The sequence below is a fragment of the Hydra viridissima genome, unplaced genomic scaffold (assembly GCF_058129835.1).
Source record: "Hydra viridissima isolate aposymbiotic clone 2 unplaced genomic scaffold, HvirCarnegie_v1 scaffold_13, whole genome shotgun sequence".
Lineage (NCBI taxonomy): Eukaryota > Metazoa > Cnidaria > Hydrozoa > Anthoathecata > Hydridae > Hydra > Hydra viridissima.
Genome location: NW_028324312.1, coordinates 3937668 through 3953163, shown reverse-complemented (window position 1 = coordinate 3953163; position 15496 = coordinate 3937668). Strand labels below are relative to the sequence as shown.

The 15496-nt window shown below is 26.8% G+C and overlaps 2 protein-coding genes across 3 annotated transcripts; one reads left to right on the top strand and one right to left on the bottom strand.

Moving 5' to 3' along the window:
• The first annotated feature begins 1664 nt into the window (after nt 1-1664).
• On the top strand, nt 1665-10864 carry LOC145195028 (glucosidase 2 subunit beta-like). Of its 2 annotated transcripts, XM_090070219.1 has the most exons (19): nt 1665-1941; nt 2401-2517; nt 3275-3370; nt 4060-4117; nt 4395-4452; nt 4562-4621; nt 7114-7177; nt 7252-7317; nt 7506-7590; nt 7721-7787; nt 8012-8104; nt 8227-8347; nt 8583-8729; nt 9572-9616; nt 9699-9768; nt 9868-9957; nt 10037-10111; nt 10229-10325; nt 10461-10864. In XM_090070219.1, exons 1-19 carry the CDS (start codon nt 1845-1847, stop codon nt 10584-10586), a joined length of 1632 nt encoding a protein of 543 aa, XP_089926345.1. In that variant the 5' UTR covers nt 1665-1844; the 3' UTR covers nt 10587-10864. The 2 variants fall into 2 exon arrangements, with proteins under 2 accessions (XP_089926345.1, XP_089926346.1); XM_090070220.1 differs by lacking the exon at nt 8583-8729.
• Nucleotides 10865-13650: 2786 nt separating this feature from the next.
• LOC149880113 (RING finger protein 11-like) lies at nt 13651-15097 on the bottom strand. Its single transcript, XM_090070466.1, has 3 exons — nt 14913-15097; nt 14395-14549; nt 13651-13973 (listed from the first exon to the last, which is right to left on the bottom strand). The coding sequence occupies exons 1-3, from the start codon at nt 15021-15023 to the stop codon at nt 13799-13801; spliced, it is 441 nt and encodes a 146-aa protein (XP_089926592.1). The 5' UTR covers nt 15024-15097; the 3' UTR covers nt 13651-13798.
• Between the last annotated feature and the right edge of the window lie 399 nt (nt 15098-15496).

Sequence of the window (15496 nt, the reverse complement as noted above, 5' to 3'; positions counted from 1 at the left end):
AGTTCAACTTGGTTCGGACACATTGTGTCTACCTGGACCCCTATACATTTACATGTATTTATTTTCTGCACAAGCTTTGACACGTGGTTAATTACCTATAAACCTGAAAAAAATTTCAAAAGGATTTTGAGTTCTGAGAAAAAAGACTTTTGAATACAATTTTGATTTTTTATCTATTTATTCATGAATTTGGAATCATTTAAATTTTATTCGAAGAGTAAATAATGATTACAGTGAATTTTATGATGAAATACCAAATATAATTGGTTTATTAGTTATTAGAACTGCAACTAAGGCAAGTATTTGCAACTTTTGAATGTTGCTGACCCACTGGATTTGAGCATTTCGAACAGAAAAATTGGCTTTTGGGACACAAATTGTCACCTCCTTGTAAACAAATTTTCCAGTCTCTCATTCCTTTAAGTGTATCAAGTCCACTTGTTTGAGTAAGAAATATATTTCCTGAAAGTTGAATGATTTTACCAAAAAATGATTCAAAAGCTAAACGAGAAGGTAAATTTTTGATAGCATAATTATTATTCATTCGATGTTCGATATTTGAAAGTAGTAATATTTCTGAAAGCTCAGATAGAAATCTGCGTTTTCCGTCATGTCTATCAAATCTATCGTTTTCTTTGCAAATACAGAACACTGCTAAAGTCATAATATCTAACATTTTGCAAAAGAATATGTAAGTCCATTGTTTGGTTGGCCGTTTTGTTGAATAACGTGTTACCATTTGATCCATACAATCAACTTCAATTTTATTTTTTTGTAATGCAAAATTGCTGGTGGCTTCATTGCATCGCCTTCGGATTGTTTTGTACGGTATACGGTGGATAGTAAACTCACAGCTTTATTCTTTTTCGGCACGTAGCTTATGGTGTAAAGAAATTGTCAGTCACGATTAAATCACGATAATATGTAAACACTGGTCGATTGTTCAACCAGTGCTAACATATTTAAAGCACAACATTTTCGCCTTGATTCACAATGCGCGCTTCACTTGTACTTTTACCCTTTTAAAATATTCCTTTCAATAGATATTTTGTCTTAAATTTCAATTATACCGCTATAAAAGATTTTTAAGGTAAGAAGGTTTTTAATTAAGTTCAAGTCTAAATGAGGAAATGCGGAAGATATCGAGGAATTTGACTCAGTTGAATTTGTAACTGTCAGAAAAGAAAAAATGCTTTAAGTCGTTTTTTTTTTTTTTACGTTATGCTATTTTAAACACATTATTTCTTACTCTCGAGGTCTTTATTACTTTTTAATAAATTATTTTTTAAAGTTTAAAGTTGGCAGTTTGTTTGGTGTTAATACATGCTGGAAAAAAAGCATACAGCATTTCTGTGTAAGAACGAGCCTTCTATGCAGGATACTCTAGATTAACGTAATTTTACATTTTTTAAGCGTCAAATTTAGTTAGTTAAAGATCTTTATTTCTATGTAACCCGGCTGTTATCTGTATTTAGATTAACGCGTCAATTTCATGATGAAATCTTTAACGATATGAACACGTTTCTTTACAAAAGTTACAAGATTTTGATGTTTAAAAAAATCAGGAGCAATTTTGACCTGAGCTTCTTCAGTGTTCCAAATAATTAATGACATCTAAAGAAAATTAATGAACGCAAGGTTCTTGTGGACTTAGAATAAAGATTAATTTTTTCAGCAGTTACAAAACGACGCATAAAATAGTACGCGTAAAATTGCATCGCAATAATACGTTTTCTGAAAGATAACGTATTATCGCGAAATAAAACGTATTATCGCCTAAGAAAGTGAATAGTTTCATTTTATCCGGACTGACGAAGCTGACTTTCTAAAATCTAGAACTTAAAATGGCAACTAACTATGCAATTGTCATCTTGATTATATCAATCCATTTTTGCACTTTAAACTGCTCCGTTCTTATAGTAAGAGGTGCTGAGCTGCGATGTAAGTACTCGTTTTATTTTTATGAAGTTTTAAATTTTGAAAACTAAGCTCTGCCATTTGACTAACCTATATTCTAAGAAAAAGTTAGGGATGCTTCCTGGATAGTAGAGGAAAAAAAGTTCAAATTTACTGACTAGTAATCTTTTTTCAAAATATCTTTTTATCTAAAAAGAAAGCAATTTAGTAAAGGAAGAAAAAAGCTAATTTTTTTATTTATTGAATAAACTGAACAGTTTTTTTTTTCTTAAATTCCTAGATCAAACTACAAACAGCTGTTGTTTTTTTGCATCCATAGATTTAACTTTAAATAGCTATTATTAGCAAATTACTAAAAATTCTATTATGATTAAAATATATTTTTTTAAGAATTGCTTTTTTAATATTAAATTAAGATTGCAATCTTAGGTTTCTTTTTATGTATTACTAATCATTAATTTCTTTTCTTTTCTTTTTCTTTAGTTCAATCTTTCTATAACCCAAACCAAGACTTTACTTGTTTGGATCGAACTGCCACAATTCCTTTTTCAAGTGTAAATGATGACTTTTGTGATTGTCTTGATGGATCAGATGAACCAGGTTTTATATTTTTGAATTTAGCAAGATTTCAACTGTGGCATTTATGATAGTATATGCTACTAATATTTTGAAAAATTCAAGTCATTTCTTGTCATTCTTAACATAAAAATACTGCATATATATATATATATATATATATATATATATATATATATATATATATATATATATATATATATATATATATATATATGCAAAACGAAAGAAAGTTAAAGAAAGTTTTCTTCATCAAAGTTTAGAGAATTTGCAACTTTCGCCCAGAAGTTCTCCTCATTTTTAACATTAGTGGTATTTAGTTTTAAAATTAGTGGTATTTAGTTTTAATGTTAGTGGTATTTAGTTTGAAAAAGAAAATAATATTTTTGGTGTTTCTGCTTAATAATACTAGAATGTTTATAAATTTATAAGAAAATTTAATTCTTAGTTGTTTTATTTGAATTTTTAGATATATTTTAAAAAACTCATTTAATTAAAAATTAACTTATATTGAGCCTTGGTTATTGCATAAAAGTTTTAAAAGCAAAGAAATTTAATAAGGAAAATAAATATTTTCACAAACAATCTTAAAGCATAAAAATATTTTTGCTGTAATTATAAATCAACTTTAGAGATTTTATGGATTTATGAGAGATTCTAAATTTAAAAGATCTGGTTTCAAAATGAATAATGAAACAAATTACTTTGAAACTTGTTGCACACTTATATATCAAGTTTGTATTACCTTCTCATAAATCTCTTTAAACTTTTTATTCTTCAGGAACTTCTGCTTGTCCAAATGGAAAGTTTTTCTGTTCTAATATTGGGCATGAAGGAAAATATATCCAATCTTCTCGTGTAAATGATGGGATATGCGGTATGAAAAGTTATTTCTTTTTAATAAAATTTCTGTACAATTATTAAACATATGTGGAATGAAATAAATTTTTTTTTTTTTTTTTTTTTTTTATTAATTTCTTAACTTAAAAACAAAATTCTTTAATTTCAATGTATTTAAATTGATAAATCAATTCAAATTTGATTTTTAAAACAACTAAACTTGAAAAATTGAACTCTAGTTTAAAACTACTTATTTGACTGTTAAATTACAGTATATTTATATATTTACTCATGATAGGGATTGAATTTTTATAAAATAATTTTTTTAAAGTTGTATATGCAGTACAAACCATTTTATTTCAAAAAAAATTTTATTTTTATTTTTTAATTTAACTTGTATTAAACTTTTGAAAAAGTGAAATTTAAATCTTTAAAAAAGAAATTCTTAAATCAAAACCTTTTAGAATAGAAAAAAAAAAACTCCAAACAACAAAGATTAAAGTTTTCTAATTGGTTGAAAGATATTCAACAAATACTGATGCAATAGCTATTTCTCTTAAAAAGATTTTCAATATCATAAGAGTGTATCTTGGAGTGTATTTTTGTATGTTACTACTGAGATTGATGTTAAACTGCTAAATGATATCATGAAAGAAACTAAAGTTTTAACATGTTTTAGTCCGTTTTAAAAGCTATAAATTTTCTACTATTTTCTTATTGTTTTAGATTGTTGTGATGGAAGCGATGAATATGATAGTAATGTAGTTTGCTTCAATGAATGCCAGTAAGTTAAGCACTTTTTCAAATAGTTCTGTAGCTGTAAGGTCTGTGATTAAAGCACTGATAGGGCATGACTAATGTTTGTGATGAACACATTTTTGTGATTGTAAAGTTTAATTTGTGATTGTGAGTTTTTACATATATGTACTCATACTTTCCCATTTTCTGTTTTAATATTCATTTCACATACCTTTAACTTTAATATATACCTCAGACTTGAGATAAAATCCAGTAAATCACTTTAAAGCTTGATTAGAATTTTTTTTTTTTGTTCTTCATAGAAAACATCAAGCTGAAGCTGCTGAAAAACAGCGTCAACTTATGGAAATGGCAAATATTGTAAGCAACTTCTTTTAATGAGTTAAATGACCATTTTTCACCTCATGGGGGGGCTTCTTTTAATGGGTAAAATGAAACTTTATTATAGCAACTTAAATAATTGTTTTAGGGATTTTCTAATAAGCAAGATATGATTCAGCAAGGTGAAGAGAGAAAAATCGAAAAGCAGGTTTTTTACTTTTTAAATTTTATAAATGGCTTTTTATACAAAGAAAAAGTTTTTCATGTCAAAATTTATTTTACCTTCAATAATTTTTGCAGAGTTACCAGTTAATTTTATTTTCTCCTTTTGCATTAAAATAACAAATCTGATGATTAGTATTAATTATTTGCCAAATATTTAAAGCTGGTCACTGGCCACTCAATTTTAACTTTTTGTTTACTTTTTTGATTAAATATAGGGGTTTTTAGAATAATTTGATGATGCTGATTCCAAAATTTTTCTATCATGTACTATTTTTGAAAGATTACTACACATTTTTTATTATTTAATATATTAAGTTTGCATCGCAATATACCTTAAAAAATAAAGATTAGTCAACTTCCTTGATTATGTGTTCCATATTTGATTGGACTTTATTTCAAAAATCAAAATCATTTTTTCTGCCTCATACAGCTTTATAGATACAAGTGTATTTTTGATTGCTTTCCACATATTCCAACATTACACACCTATATTTTTGTCTACTTTGTAAGAATGTTAAAACCATTTGGTGGATTATTTTCTTTTATAGTTAGCGTCTTTCCTTACTATCCAGTAATAGCACAATGTAGCACAATTAACAGCATAATAACAACACTATGAATAAGTAGAATAACAGCAAAATTTTTGTAAGCACAAATTTTGTCTTAAACTTTTAAGTGTTACATTTCAAGGTTTTATGTCCAAAAGTCATGGATAACTACAATATTCATGATAAGCTAATTTTCTTCAACACAACCAACAAAAGTTTCTTATTTATTAGATGAATTAAGTAAATTTTATCTTTTTTATTCATACATTTTGATGTAGAACAGTAATGACATTACAACTATAACAAGAAAAATAAACACTTCAACAAAACTGTTCGCTGTCACATAACTTGACCTTTGCCCCAAAAAAGCTTTAGAAAGAGAGTTTGGAGATAAATTGTTTCATGAGCTCATGAGCTTAATATGCAGTAGAGAGTCTAATTTTACACTGTTCTTCCCTAAAAAGAATTTGGTTTACTGTTGCCAGTTCCTTCTGTGATAATGTCTTAATGTTCTCACTATCCACAGGCAAAGAAAATAGAAACTTTCTGAAACTGTTTTGAAGGCTCTTTAGGAATGACACCATTTTGAAATTGCAATCTTGAGCAGAAAAATTTTGCTTGTGATTTGGAAAAACTAGATCTGAGCAAATTCTTTAGTTCTTTAGTTAAGGATCTGAAACTGAGTGAGGTGAAGGATATTTGTCTGAAGATGTGGAAATTCAAAATCTGTATTGGAACTGTGAGTTCCTCTGAATGACGTATTGGAACTGTGAGTTCCTCAGAATGCATGATTAAATGCATTTCAAGAAGATTTAGGCATGTTATTTGAATATTTGTTAGAGGCAAGACTTACAAGATCAATTAAAGGTTTTTGTGTTTAACTCATTGAAATATAAATAAAATTTAATTTTATAGAAAGCATAAAAAATAGTTAAAGTACATTTTTTATTTGACAAATTGATTGTATTAGTTGGTTACTTAAATTAAAGTCATTAATCTTTCCATTAAAAATTGCTCAATAAAATTGGAACTTATGAAATTTCTTCACTAAGCCTTTCATTCACTTGTGTACTTTTTTTTTATTTTGAAAATTTTCACATGTTTAAACATGTTTCAAAGTGTAAATTTCAGCTGCATAGGATCATAAAATAATACATAATAATTTTTCAACTTCAATTTATTGAAATATTTTGTGTTGTTTTTATCATTAGTGTTTTATGAAAATTTCTGGAACAATTAGGTAGTTTTGATTTTTGCTTTTGTTATTTTTAAAATAAAAAAAGTACAACATCTTTAAATAATATACTTATATTACTTGTAATTTTTTTTTTTTTTTTCTTTTCATTATTTTAATAAGAAGTATCATCTTTTTGTTCCTGTCAAATCATAGGAACTGAAAAAGACATTGATTTCTGAGGATGGTCAACCAATATTTTTAATTTTGCATTACATGTGTTGCAACTGACATGGGGAACCCATGGTTTGTTGTTCATCAGCTCTAAATTTAAATACAATTCATATGCTTTTTTAGAAAGCTCATTTTTCTTTGCTTTCAGTGTGTGTTCAGATGGTTTGTTGCAGATTTAGCAAAAAGAGTTCACTTTGTTTTATTCCTTTGAGACATGATGAAACCATAACAAAAGCATGATAGTAGATAGATATTTATGAGGAAAGTCATTTAGGCATTAAATGGCATAATGGAAACTGGGGAGGGTTTTTGGTACAAAAAAAATCCCAATACTGGAGGGAAACAGCATCAAATGTCCAAATATTAACTTCTTCAAAAAACTTCAGACCATTTTGTTTCTTAAATTGAGTGTTTGAGAAGGTTTTTAATAAAGCATTTTGTTGTTAAGGAAAAATGTATAGTGATTTAATATCAACATATGCTCATTTTATATAAAATCAGGTATTTTGCTTTTTTTAGAATCGCCTATCTACATTAAATGATATTTTAGAAGGAAGACGTGCAAAGCTTGAAGAATTAAGAGGTTTGTTTATAACATTTAACAATAAGGAGTTTTGATGATGTTTAAAAGTAATTTTAATGTTTTTTTATTTACAGCTGCAAAAGAAGCAGCAGAGAAACCAGAGAAAGAAGCTATAGATCTCCATAAAAAGAATTGGGAAGGTGTGTTAACAATATTTTTTGCATACAAGAAACTTTTTCTATAAAGTTCAAGTTCATTTGTATTTCTAAATTTTCTATAAAAAATTTTCTACTAAGTATTTGAATAATTTTCAAAAAGAAGAGCAAATATAATTTAGTTCATAAATATGTTTTAAGATTTGTTTGAAAAAAAGTTTTGTTTATTTAAGAGGTTCAAGCAAAACGCAAAGTAGAGCAAGAAAGTGCTTTATGTTTGCAACATTTTGCTCTTCTCGATTTGGATAAAAATGGATGGTAAGAGTTTCTGAATAATTGGCTAATTATTGGTGGAAATATTTTAATGTTAAAACTAGGTAAGGTAACTTGGTTGTGCACAAAAGAATCACATGGTTTCTGATGAATATTAATAGACTTTTTTTTAAAGGGTTTCATATATTGAGTTAATGAATAATAATTACATGAAGAGTGATAATACAGAAGATGTTGCTAAGGTATTTTGTTGTTTTACTCTGAACTCATCATTTTGTGTTAGAAAAAAAAAAAATTATATTATAGATATCTGTAAAAATATATTTATAATATAAAAGTATTTATAATACCAAAGTATTTGTAGTAACAAAATATTTACAACTATAAAAAATTTATATTTATAACAATAAAATATTTAGAATAATATTTAGAATCATAAAAACAAACTGTACATCTTTTTCGGTAGGACCTTCTAAATGGTGATGAGATGGTAGATTCGGAAGGTTTTGTAAAGATTTGGGAGCATATCAAAGATAAAGTGCTTGTGAATGGTAGACCAGTAAGAAAAGAATCAAAAATTTTATGTGGAAATTTCATATTTTATACCACCAATAATAAGGTAAAATAACTCTAATGCAAAGAAATTTCTATTTTTAAAAATTTTTTTTTTTTTTTTTACAGACCCCGCCAAAAGAAGAACATTCAGAATCTTCAGAAAGTGACACTGCCCCATCAGAAGGAAAAACAGATCAACAAACTATTGCTGAAGAAGTACCCCCTCCAATTGTTACTCCTGAACAAGGTATGTTGTAAGAATCTTTTTTTTTTTGCTGATATTTTTAAGTCAAACTTTTTATCCATTATGTGCAAATATAAATTGTTCAAAAACTTTTAAGTGTAAATATGAAAAATGTGCAAAAAATGAAAATGAACTTTTAATTGGTTAAAAACTTCTTGTTTTCTCCTCCCTCCTCCCTTCTAATAAAACACAGTCAAAATTCAAAAAGCTAAATGAAAAATTTTAAACTGTGAAATAGGTACCCCTCGATCTGTCAGTGAACATGACCCTTTACTTAATTCTCATCGTGATGAAGGTGAAGATGATGAGGATGACAGAGATGATGATGAGGATGAAGACTCTGGTGAAGATATTCCAACTGGGATAGGATTGTCCCAAAATGATGGTACGAGATGTAAACAGAAAAAATAGCTAAAACATGATATACAGGGTTCGTACAGTCAGGAAAGAAGTCTGATTAAAAGGTGGTCAAAAAAAGTTGCTAGGAAAATTTTAAAAAACTATAACTGGACAGCTTAAAAATATTAAAACAAAGGAATATTTTTGTATAAGTGGCAATAAAGAAATTTGTGTTGGTATAGATTATTTTAAACATTTTCTTTAATTTTTTTTTTTTTTTTTTTTTTTTTCTTCTGGTAAAGTTTGTTTTGTTGTCCTTAATTTTTCTGAAAACACTTATTATGTTATTATGATTATCATAATTTAAATATTTTATTATGTAAATTATATGATTATCATAATTTAAATATTTTTTGATAAAGGAACAAGATGTTTCATTTCATAAAAAGTCATAACAAATGATTAGGAAGTTAGTTTCTTTTTAAAGCTGTACGAACCCTGATGCTTTCAAGTTCATTTTCCAAATTTTAAATGCACTTAAATTATTAAAAAAAAAATTTTTTTAATTATTTTAAAAAAAAAAAAAATTGTGAAACCTAATTTTGATAATACTCCGTTATTAAAAAATTTATCACTAAACTTTATATTATACTCTATCATCTCTAATATGATCTGTAAGGATTATAATGTAAAGTCGAAATCCCTCTAAAATGTGTTTTTGATTATTTGTGGAATTTTTAAACAATCCTCAGTAGAACTAGATTATTTCAACAAATGTCAATAATTAAGTTACTTAACTTTAAAAACTCATGATTCACAAAATGATAAAAGTTTGACTAATTGAATAAATTGACGAAACATTTTTATGTATTTTCAAAATTTCTTTAGACCAAATGCCAGATTATGACGATGAAACTAAGAAGATTATAGAAGGTAAAAGTGTAACAAATATTGACTTACATATAATTCATATTATATAATTAATAGTAGTAGTAAGATTTGCACTTTGTTGCAGCTGCAAATGGTGCAAGAAAAGCTTTTGATGAGATTGATGGTGAAGTGAAAGAGTTGGAAAAAGAACACAAGTAATCATTTTTTGATGCTTATTTTTTGTTTTAATTTTCAATGAAGAATCTTGAAGTTTAAATGTCTTTTGCATAACTAAAAGTATTAAAATATTTCAGATCAATTGAAGATTATTTGAGCATGGATCTCGGTTATAACAATGAGTTTGCCTCTTTGAAAGATCACTGTTACGAGTTTACTGATAGAGAGTAAGATTTTTTTTTTTGCATTGAACAAACTCTGTTATTGTTTGGATTTATGTATGTATTAATGCAATTGTTTTTCTAGGTACGTATACAAGTTGTGCCCATTCAGTAAAACAACTCAAAAATCAAAGAGTGGTGGAAGCGAGACTGATTTGGGGTAAGCTTCAAATTTTAATAAATAAAAATTAGAACTTTGTTATTAACCTTTTTAGAACTTTTGCGTGTATTATTTTATAAGGAAAAAAAAAATACATAGACACTTTTTCTAATTTAGGAGATGGGGCAGCTGGGGTGAACTTCCTATGAAATATTCTACTATGTTTTATAAAGACGGGGCCGGTTGTTGGAATGGCCCTGCGCGATCTACAAAGGTCGGCTTGTTTTTTCTTTTTTTCTTTTAGACTTTAAAATAAGTTTTTCTGGTAAGAAAATGTTTTGCTTTGTTTTTTTTTTTGTTTTTTTTTTTTGTTTTTTTTTTGTGATAAAACGCTTACTTATTATTTTAGGTAAACCTAAGTTGCGGTGCAGATAATAAATTGCTAGCTGTCAGTGAACCAAGTCGTTGTGAGTACGCAATGGAGTTTCAAACTCCAGCCTTGTGCGCTAAAACCTCAGCTCATACTGAACTATAATGTTGTTGATAAAAACTATTAGCATATTAATGATTAGTATTTTTTATATGTAGATGATTTTTGAATTTTACGTGAGACTCACCTATTTTTACTATTTACATATTGCACCATACTAATGGCTGTGAATACAACAATTAGATTGGTGCAAATGTCTACGTAATTTTACAATAAAGTGAAATATAATTACAATTAGTTTAGTTTTAAAAACAGGGGATTTTGTTAAAGTTACAAAATCGAAGTTGTGGAAATTGTGCTGGAATAAATAATATCCGACTAAACCAAATTTTTTACTTGTTTTACGTATTTTTTTTTGAAATAGATATTTTAGGCTGTGAAAACTTGATTGGGTTATTTATCTAACGCGAAGTTAACTGTCCGGTTATCAAAAGCATGCGTAATTCTTGTTACATACAATATGACTAAGTAACAAATTACGGCCGGACTACTCGATCTAAATCAGAAAAAGTAAGTTTCTTAAAGTAAAATCAGAAAAAGAAAGTTTCTTAAAACAAGGTAGTGGTGCTTGAGTCAATATGAAAAGAAATATGACTGATTAAAAAGGTACTGTTATAAATTGATATTTAAAACAACAATTTTTTAATCTCCAAAATTTATTACATTTCCAAAACATTTTACTTTAAAATTATGAATTGAAAAAAAGTATGACCAAGGTGGGGTTTTATTAATAAAAATACAGTATCTTCTAATTATTAGGATTTTTTTCTTGATTTCTTTCACTTTTTGAGCTCTGCACCTTGTGCAAGTTGTAGAGCTCAAGAAACATTGAAAAATTTAGTTTTTTTTTAAATCTTTTGAAGATCTTTTAAAGCTTCTTGATCGTCTTTTTTCTTTTCTTTTTCTTGATTATTTTTTTTCTTTTCTTTATTTAATCAATATTGTTATCAGATCGAAAAACAATCAGTTGCTTAATTATGTACTTAACATGATGTTTCCTGCTGATAGTGATTCTCCATGTTTATTGTAATAAAAATGGAGATGTAATCCTTAAAGCTTTTTTGAGCTTTTTTCTCTCTCTTTCACATCGTCATCAGCTAAAACAAATTCAGTTGCTTTTATTTAGGTACCAAATAAAATATGACGTCTCATAAGGTATGCTTTTTCAAGTTTAAGCTAACGATTGGTAGAAAAGTGTATTAAATGCAATCAAATCATACGCAGATGACTTTATTCCAAGATAAAATTTCAGAAACCAGGCCTCATTCCGATAGGTTACAAAAAAGCTAATTGCTTCTATTCATTTTTTTCTCTTCTTGGTTTAAAATTTTTAAACCTAAGCAATTGAAAAGTTATTGATACGAGGAATCTTTTATCCATTTACTCAACTTATATTTTTAATCACAACTTTTCGATATAACAATATACACAGCATGACAAAATTCCCAGTTTTAATAGCATATTTTTCATTTTCACTTTTAAAGCTTTCAATACCATTCCAATTTTATTCATATTTAAAATCAAATCATCACCAACTCTACAGCTATGAAATCGTCACTGACCTTATCTCCATGAAATCATAACTGACCCTTTCTCCGTGAAATAATTTCTTTTTTCCCATGTGCTCCATGAATGTACTAAGACTGTTTTATTTATAAAAAAGATATCTTTTCTAGTAAAACTCGTAATGAGTTATATTTTGAGTGATAAGGATATGCTGATTGAATTGCATAATTTTCTATCGTGTGACCTAACAAAGTCCTAATTTAAGAAATGATAAATTCCGTATACATAAAATAAACATTTAGAAAAAAAAAAAATTTTATCTAACTAGATATCTAATTAAAACAACTAAGTTATTTTCCGCAAATGTTTCTTTTGTATATACGAAATTTGTCATTTCTTAAATTAGGACTTTCTTAAAGCATAGGACTTTGTTAGGTCACACCGCGGTAATTCATCAGTCAATTTATTTTGCACCTAATAACACATAACTTTCAAGCAACGAATCCTGCTGTTTTTTTCTCTGCATTAAGAATTTTCTCATCAGATTTTTTAATTGACATCTCCGTTTTTAACATTAAAATATCTTTCAAAACAAACTATATTAGTCTATCTAAAGGGCAAAGGTGATAACTCAGAAATTATAAAACCCAACCCATTTTTTCCCATGATCTTCACTAGTCGTTTTAGTTCCCATAAATGACCATCAGTGAATTTAATGATTGACAATTTGTTAGTGCAATTTTTTCAGAGCAATTATGTCAGGTATTTATAAAAAAATTTGTAAGAATAGCACACAACCAAACATAAACAGATTTTAATGATGATAGATCACTAACTAATTTCGCCAACTTTAAGATCTTCTTCTTGACTTTATGTGAAGATCCTTAAACCTAAATCAAACGTAATTTAATTAGTTTGATATAACTCAAGGATAAAATGACTCAAGGATGAAATAACTCAAGGATGAGATAAACCCAAATTATAAAAGTAACAAAACTTAGTGACTTTAAAAAGATTTTTTTAAAAAACATGTTTCTGCAATGAAACTTCCCATATATTTACAATAAGATATACATTACTTAATAAATTATTAATATTATCATAGTTAATTAGTAATAACTAAAAAAAAAAAACTTTACAAATACATAACTCGACCTTACATAATACATAACTTTACAACCCATCCTAAACTTTATACAAAAGAAGTATGCAGTACTAATTCTTTCATGGTCAAATAGAGCATCAAAAAGTATTAAATGGTTCTGCTTGAGAACAATAGAACAACTTTCAATATTAATTGAAAAATTAGGGTAGTCACTTTGGATTAGAACAGTTCTGAACACAAACAGACACACACGTATATTTATTTATATTTATTTATAGTGACTGGATCTGTTCTAATACAAAGTTGGCAATCCTATGAAAAGTAAAAATTTTACTAAAATAAAAAATATATATACAAATTGCTATCCAAATATTCAACCACACACAAACACAAACACATTATATATATATATATATATATATATATATATATATATATATATATATATATATATATATATATATATATATATATATATATATATATATATATATATATATACACACACACAGTGTTTTTGTGTGTGCTACTACATTTTAATATTTTTGCTTATTTTTAACTCTAAAAACTATATAAAAGAGTATCTTTTAAATAAAAAGGAAATGCGTAAACATGTGCATTTTGAAATAAGACCCATAGTTATATCCTATTCAGATGTAAAATAAGTTGACAGAAGAGCAGCGTCAACAGGTTCCATACAAGAAGGGCAAGTGAAAGATCGTAGCAACCAATCATCTATACACTCCCTATGATAGGTATGCAAGCATGGCAGAAATCGGACAGGATCTCCAATATCAAAATCACACATACAAATAACACATCTAAAAATAAAAGGCCCAAGATAAAATTATCTAGAAATTTTATGTGAAAAAGAGAAACAAATTTACAGAATTGTCACATGAAGAACTAATATGAACTACCATAAATGTTTTATGCCCAATAAAATTTAACCAATTAAACTTCAAAAAATCAATGTAAAACAATAATATAGAAAAACAAATTGTACAAAAAAAAATGATTTATACAATTTCCTCAGTAATGACATGTATTACACTGAAACTTATTGATTCTAAATTTAAAATCTTTAAAACAAATTAAAAATTAACTTTTTAAACAATCATAAAACTTTTAAATCTCTTCTATCACTTTTTATTTTTGTTGGTATCATTTTTTTAATAGTATTTTTATCATTGTTATTATTTTACCTTTCATTGCTAAAAATAAAACCTTAAAAAATCTTACTCTTTTTTCTTTTTTGTTCCATCATATATTCCAGATGGTAAGTGTTGAATAAGTACAAGCCGATGAGCAACCCGTAATGATTGTTCTTCTGTAAGATTGACAGAAGAAGATTGTGTAGATGATGTCAAATTGAAAACTGTAGCTGCACTTTCCTCCTTGATTGGAAAATAAAGTTCTTTATGTATGCAAAGTTCTTTATGTATGTTCATATGTATGTATGTATATATGCATGTACATATGTATGTATGTATGTATGTATGTATGTATGTATGTATGTATGTATGTATGTATGTATGTATGTATGTATGTATGTATGTATGTATGTATGTATGTATGTATGTATGTATGTATGTATGTATGTATGTATGTATGTATGTATGTATGTATGTATGTATGTATGTATGTATGTATGTATGTATGTATGTATGTACGTGTGTGTGTGTGTATGTATGTATGTATATCAAAAAAGTACATGTACAAACATATAGATTGTAAATACAAATTTGTAAAATTAGTACCTGATATGGAGGTGGCAACTCTTGATTCTGAGCTATCTCTGAATTTGAGCCATTGCTTTCTCTAATAAGAGAAACTCTATCGGTTGTTCTACTTTTTAAACAGTTTCCCATTAACGCAACATAAAAACCTAAATACTTTTGTTATTTATCCTTCGAAAAAGATTTTTAAAAAAAGAGTATTAAATAGTTCAATTTATTTAGGATAACGCTTTACATTTATACTGCAAATAATTTTTAAAGATCTCACAATAAAAATAACACTCTCAGAGAGAAACACAATGAAACTTTAAACACTTTTCCCAATTCCAAGTTGTATTAGACATACAAAATGTTCATACAAATTAGTATAAAATATACAATACAATACAGACATAAAAATTAGTATAAGAGCTTATACGTTACGCATTAGACAAACGAAAACGAAAACTATTCTTACTTCTTAGTCTATAGTTAAAGTTTTTAAAGTATTGTAGTTTGACGTATTAACTTGATTTTATTACAGCTAAAATTAACATATAAAAAAATTCTTGGCTTGGGTAGCATTTTAAATGAAAACGGGTGTATGATATAGATAACGTCAATAT

Excerpts from the sequence above, each read along its gene's own strand:
- LOC145195028 (XM_090070219.1), top strand. The coding sequence starts at position 1,845 with ATGGCAACTAACTATGCAATTGTCATCTTGATTATATCAATCCATTTT. Across the intron at positions 9,958-10,036 it reads TACGAGTTTACTGATAGAGA|GTACGTATACAAGTTGTGCC; the intron begins GTAAGATTTTTT and ends TTGTTTTTCTAG. Across the intron at positions 10,326-10,460 it reads GCCCTGCGCGATCTACAAAG|GTAAACCTAAGTTGCGGTGC; the intron begins GTCGGCTTGTTT and ends TTATTATTTTAG.
- LOC149880113 (XM_090070466.1), bottom strand. The coding sequence starts at position 15,023 with ATGGGAAACTGTTTAAAAAGTAGAACAACCGATAGAGTTTCTCTTATT. Across the intron at positions 14,550-14,912 it reads AGTTGCCACCTCCATATCAG|GAGGAAAGTGCAGCTACAGT; the intron begins GTACTAATTTTA and ends TTTCCAATCAAG. Across the intron at positions 13,974-14,394 it reads GGAACAAAAAAGAAAAAAGA|ATGTGTTATTTGTATGTGTG; the intron begins GTAAGATTTTTT and ends TTTTATTTTTAG.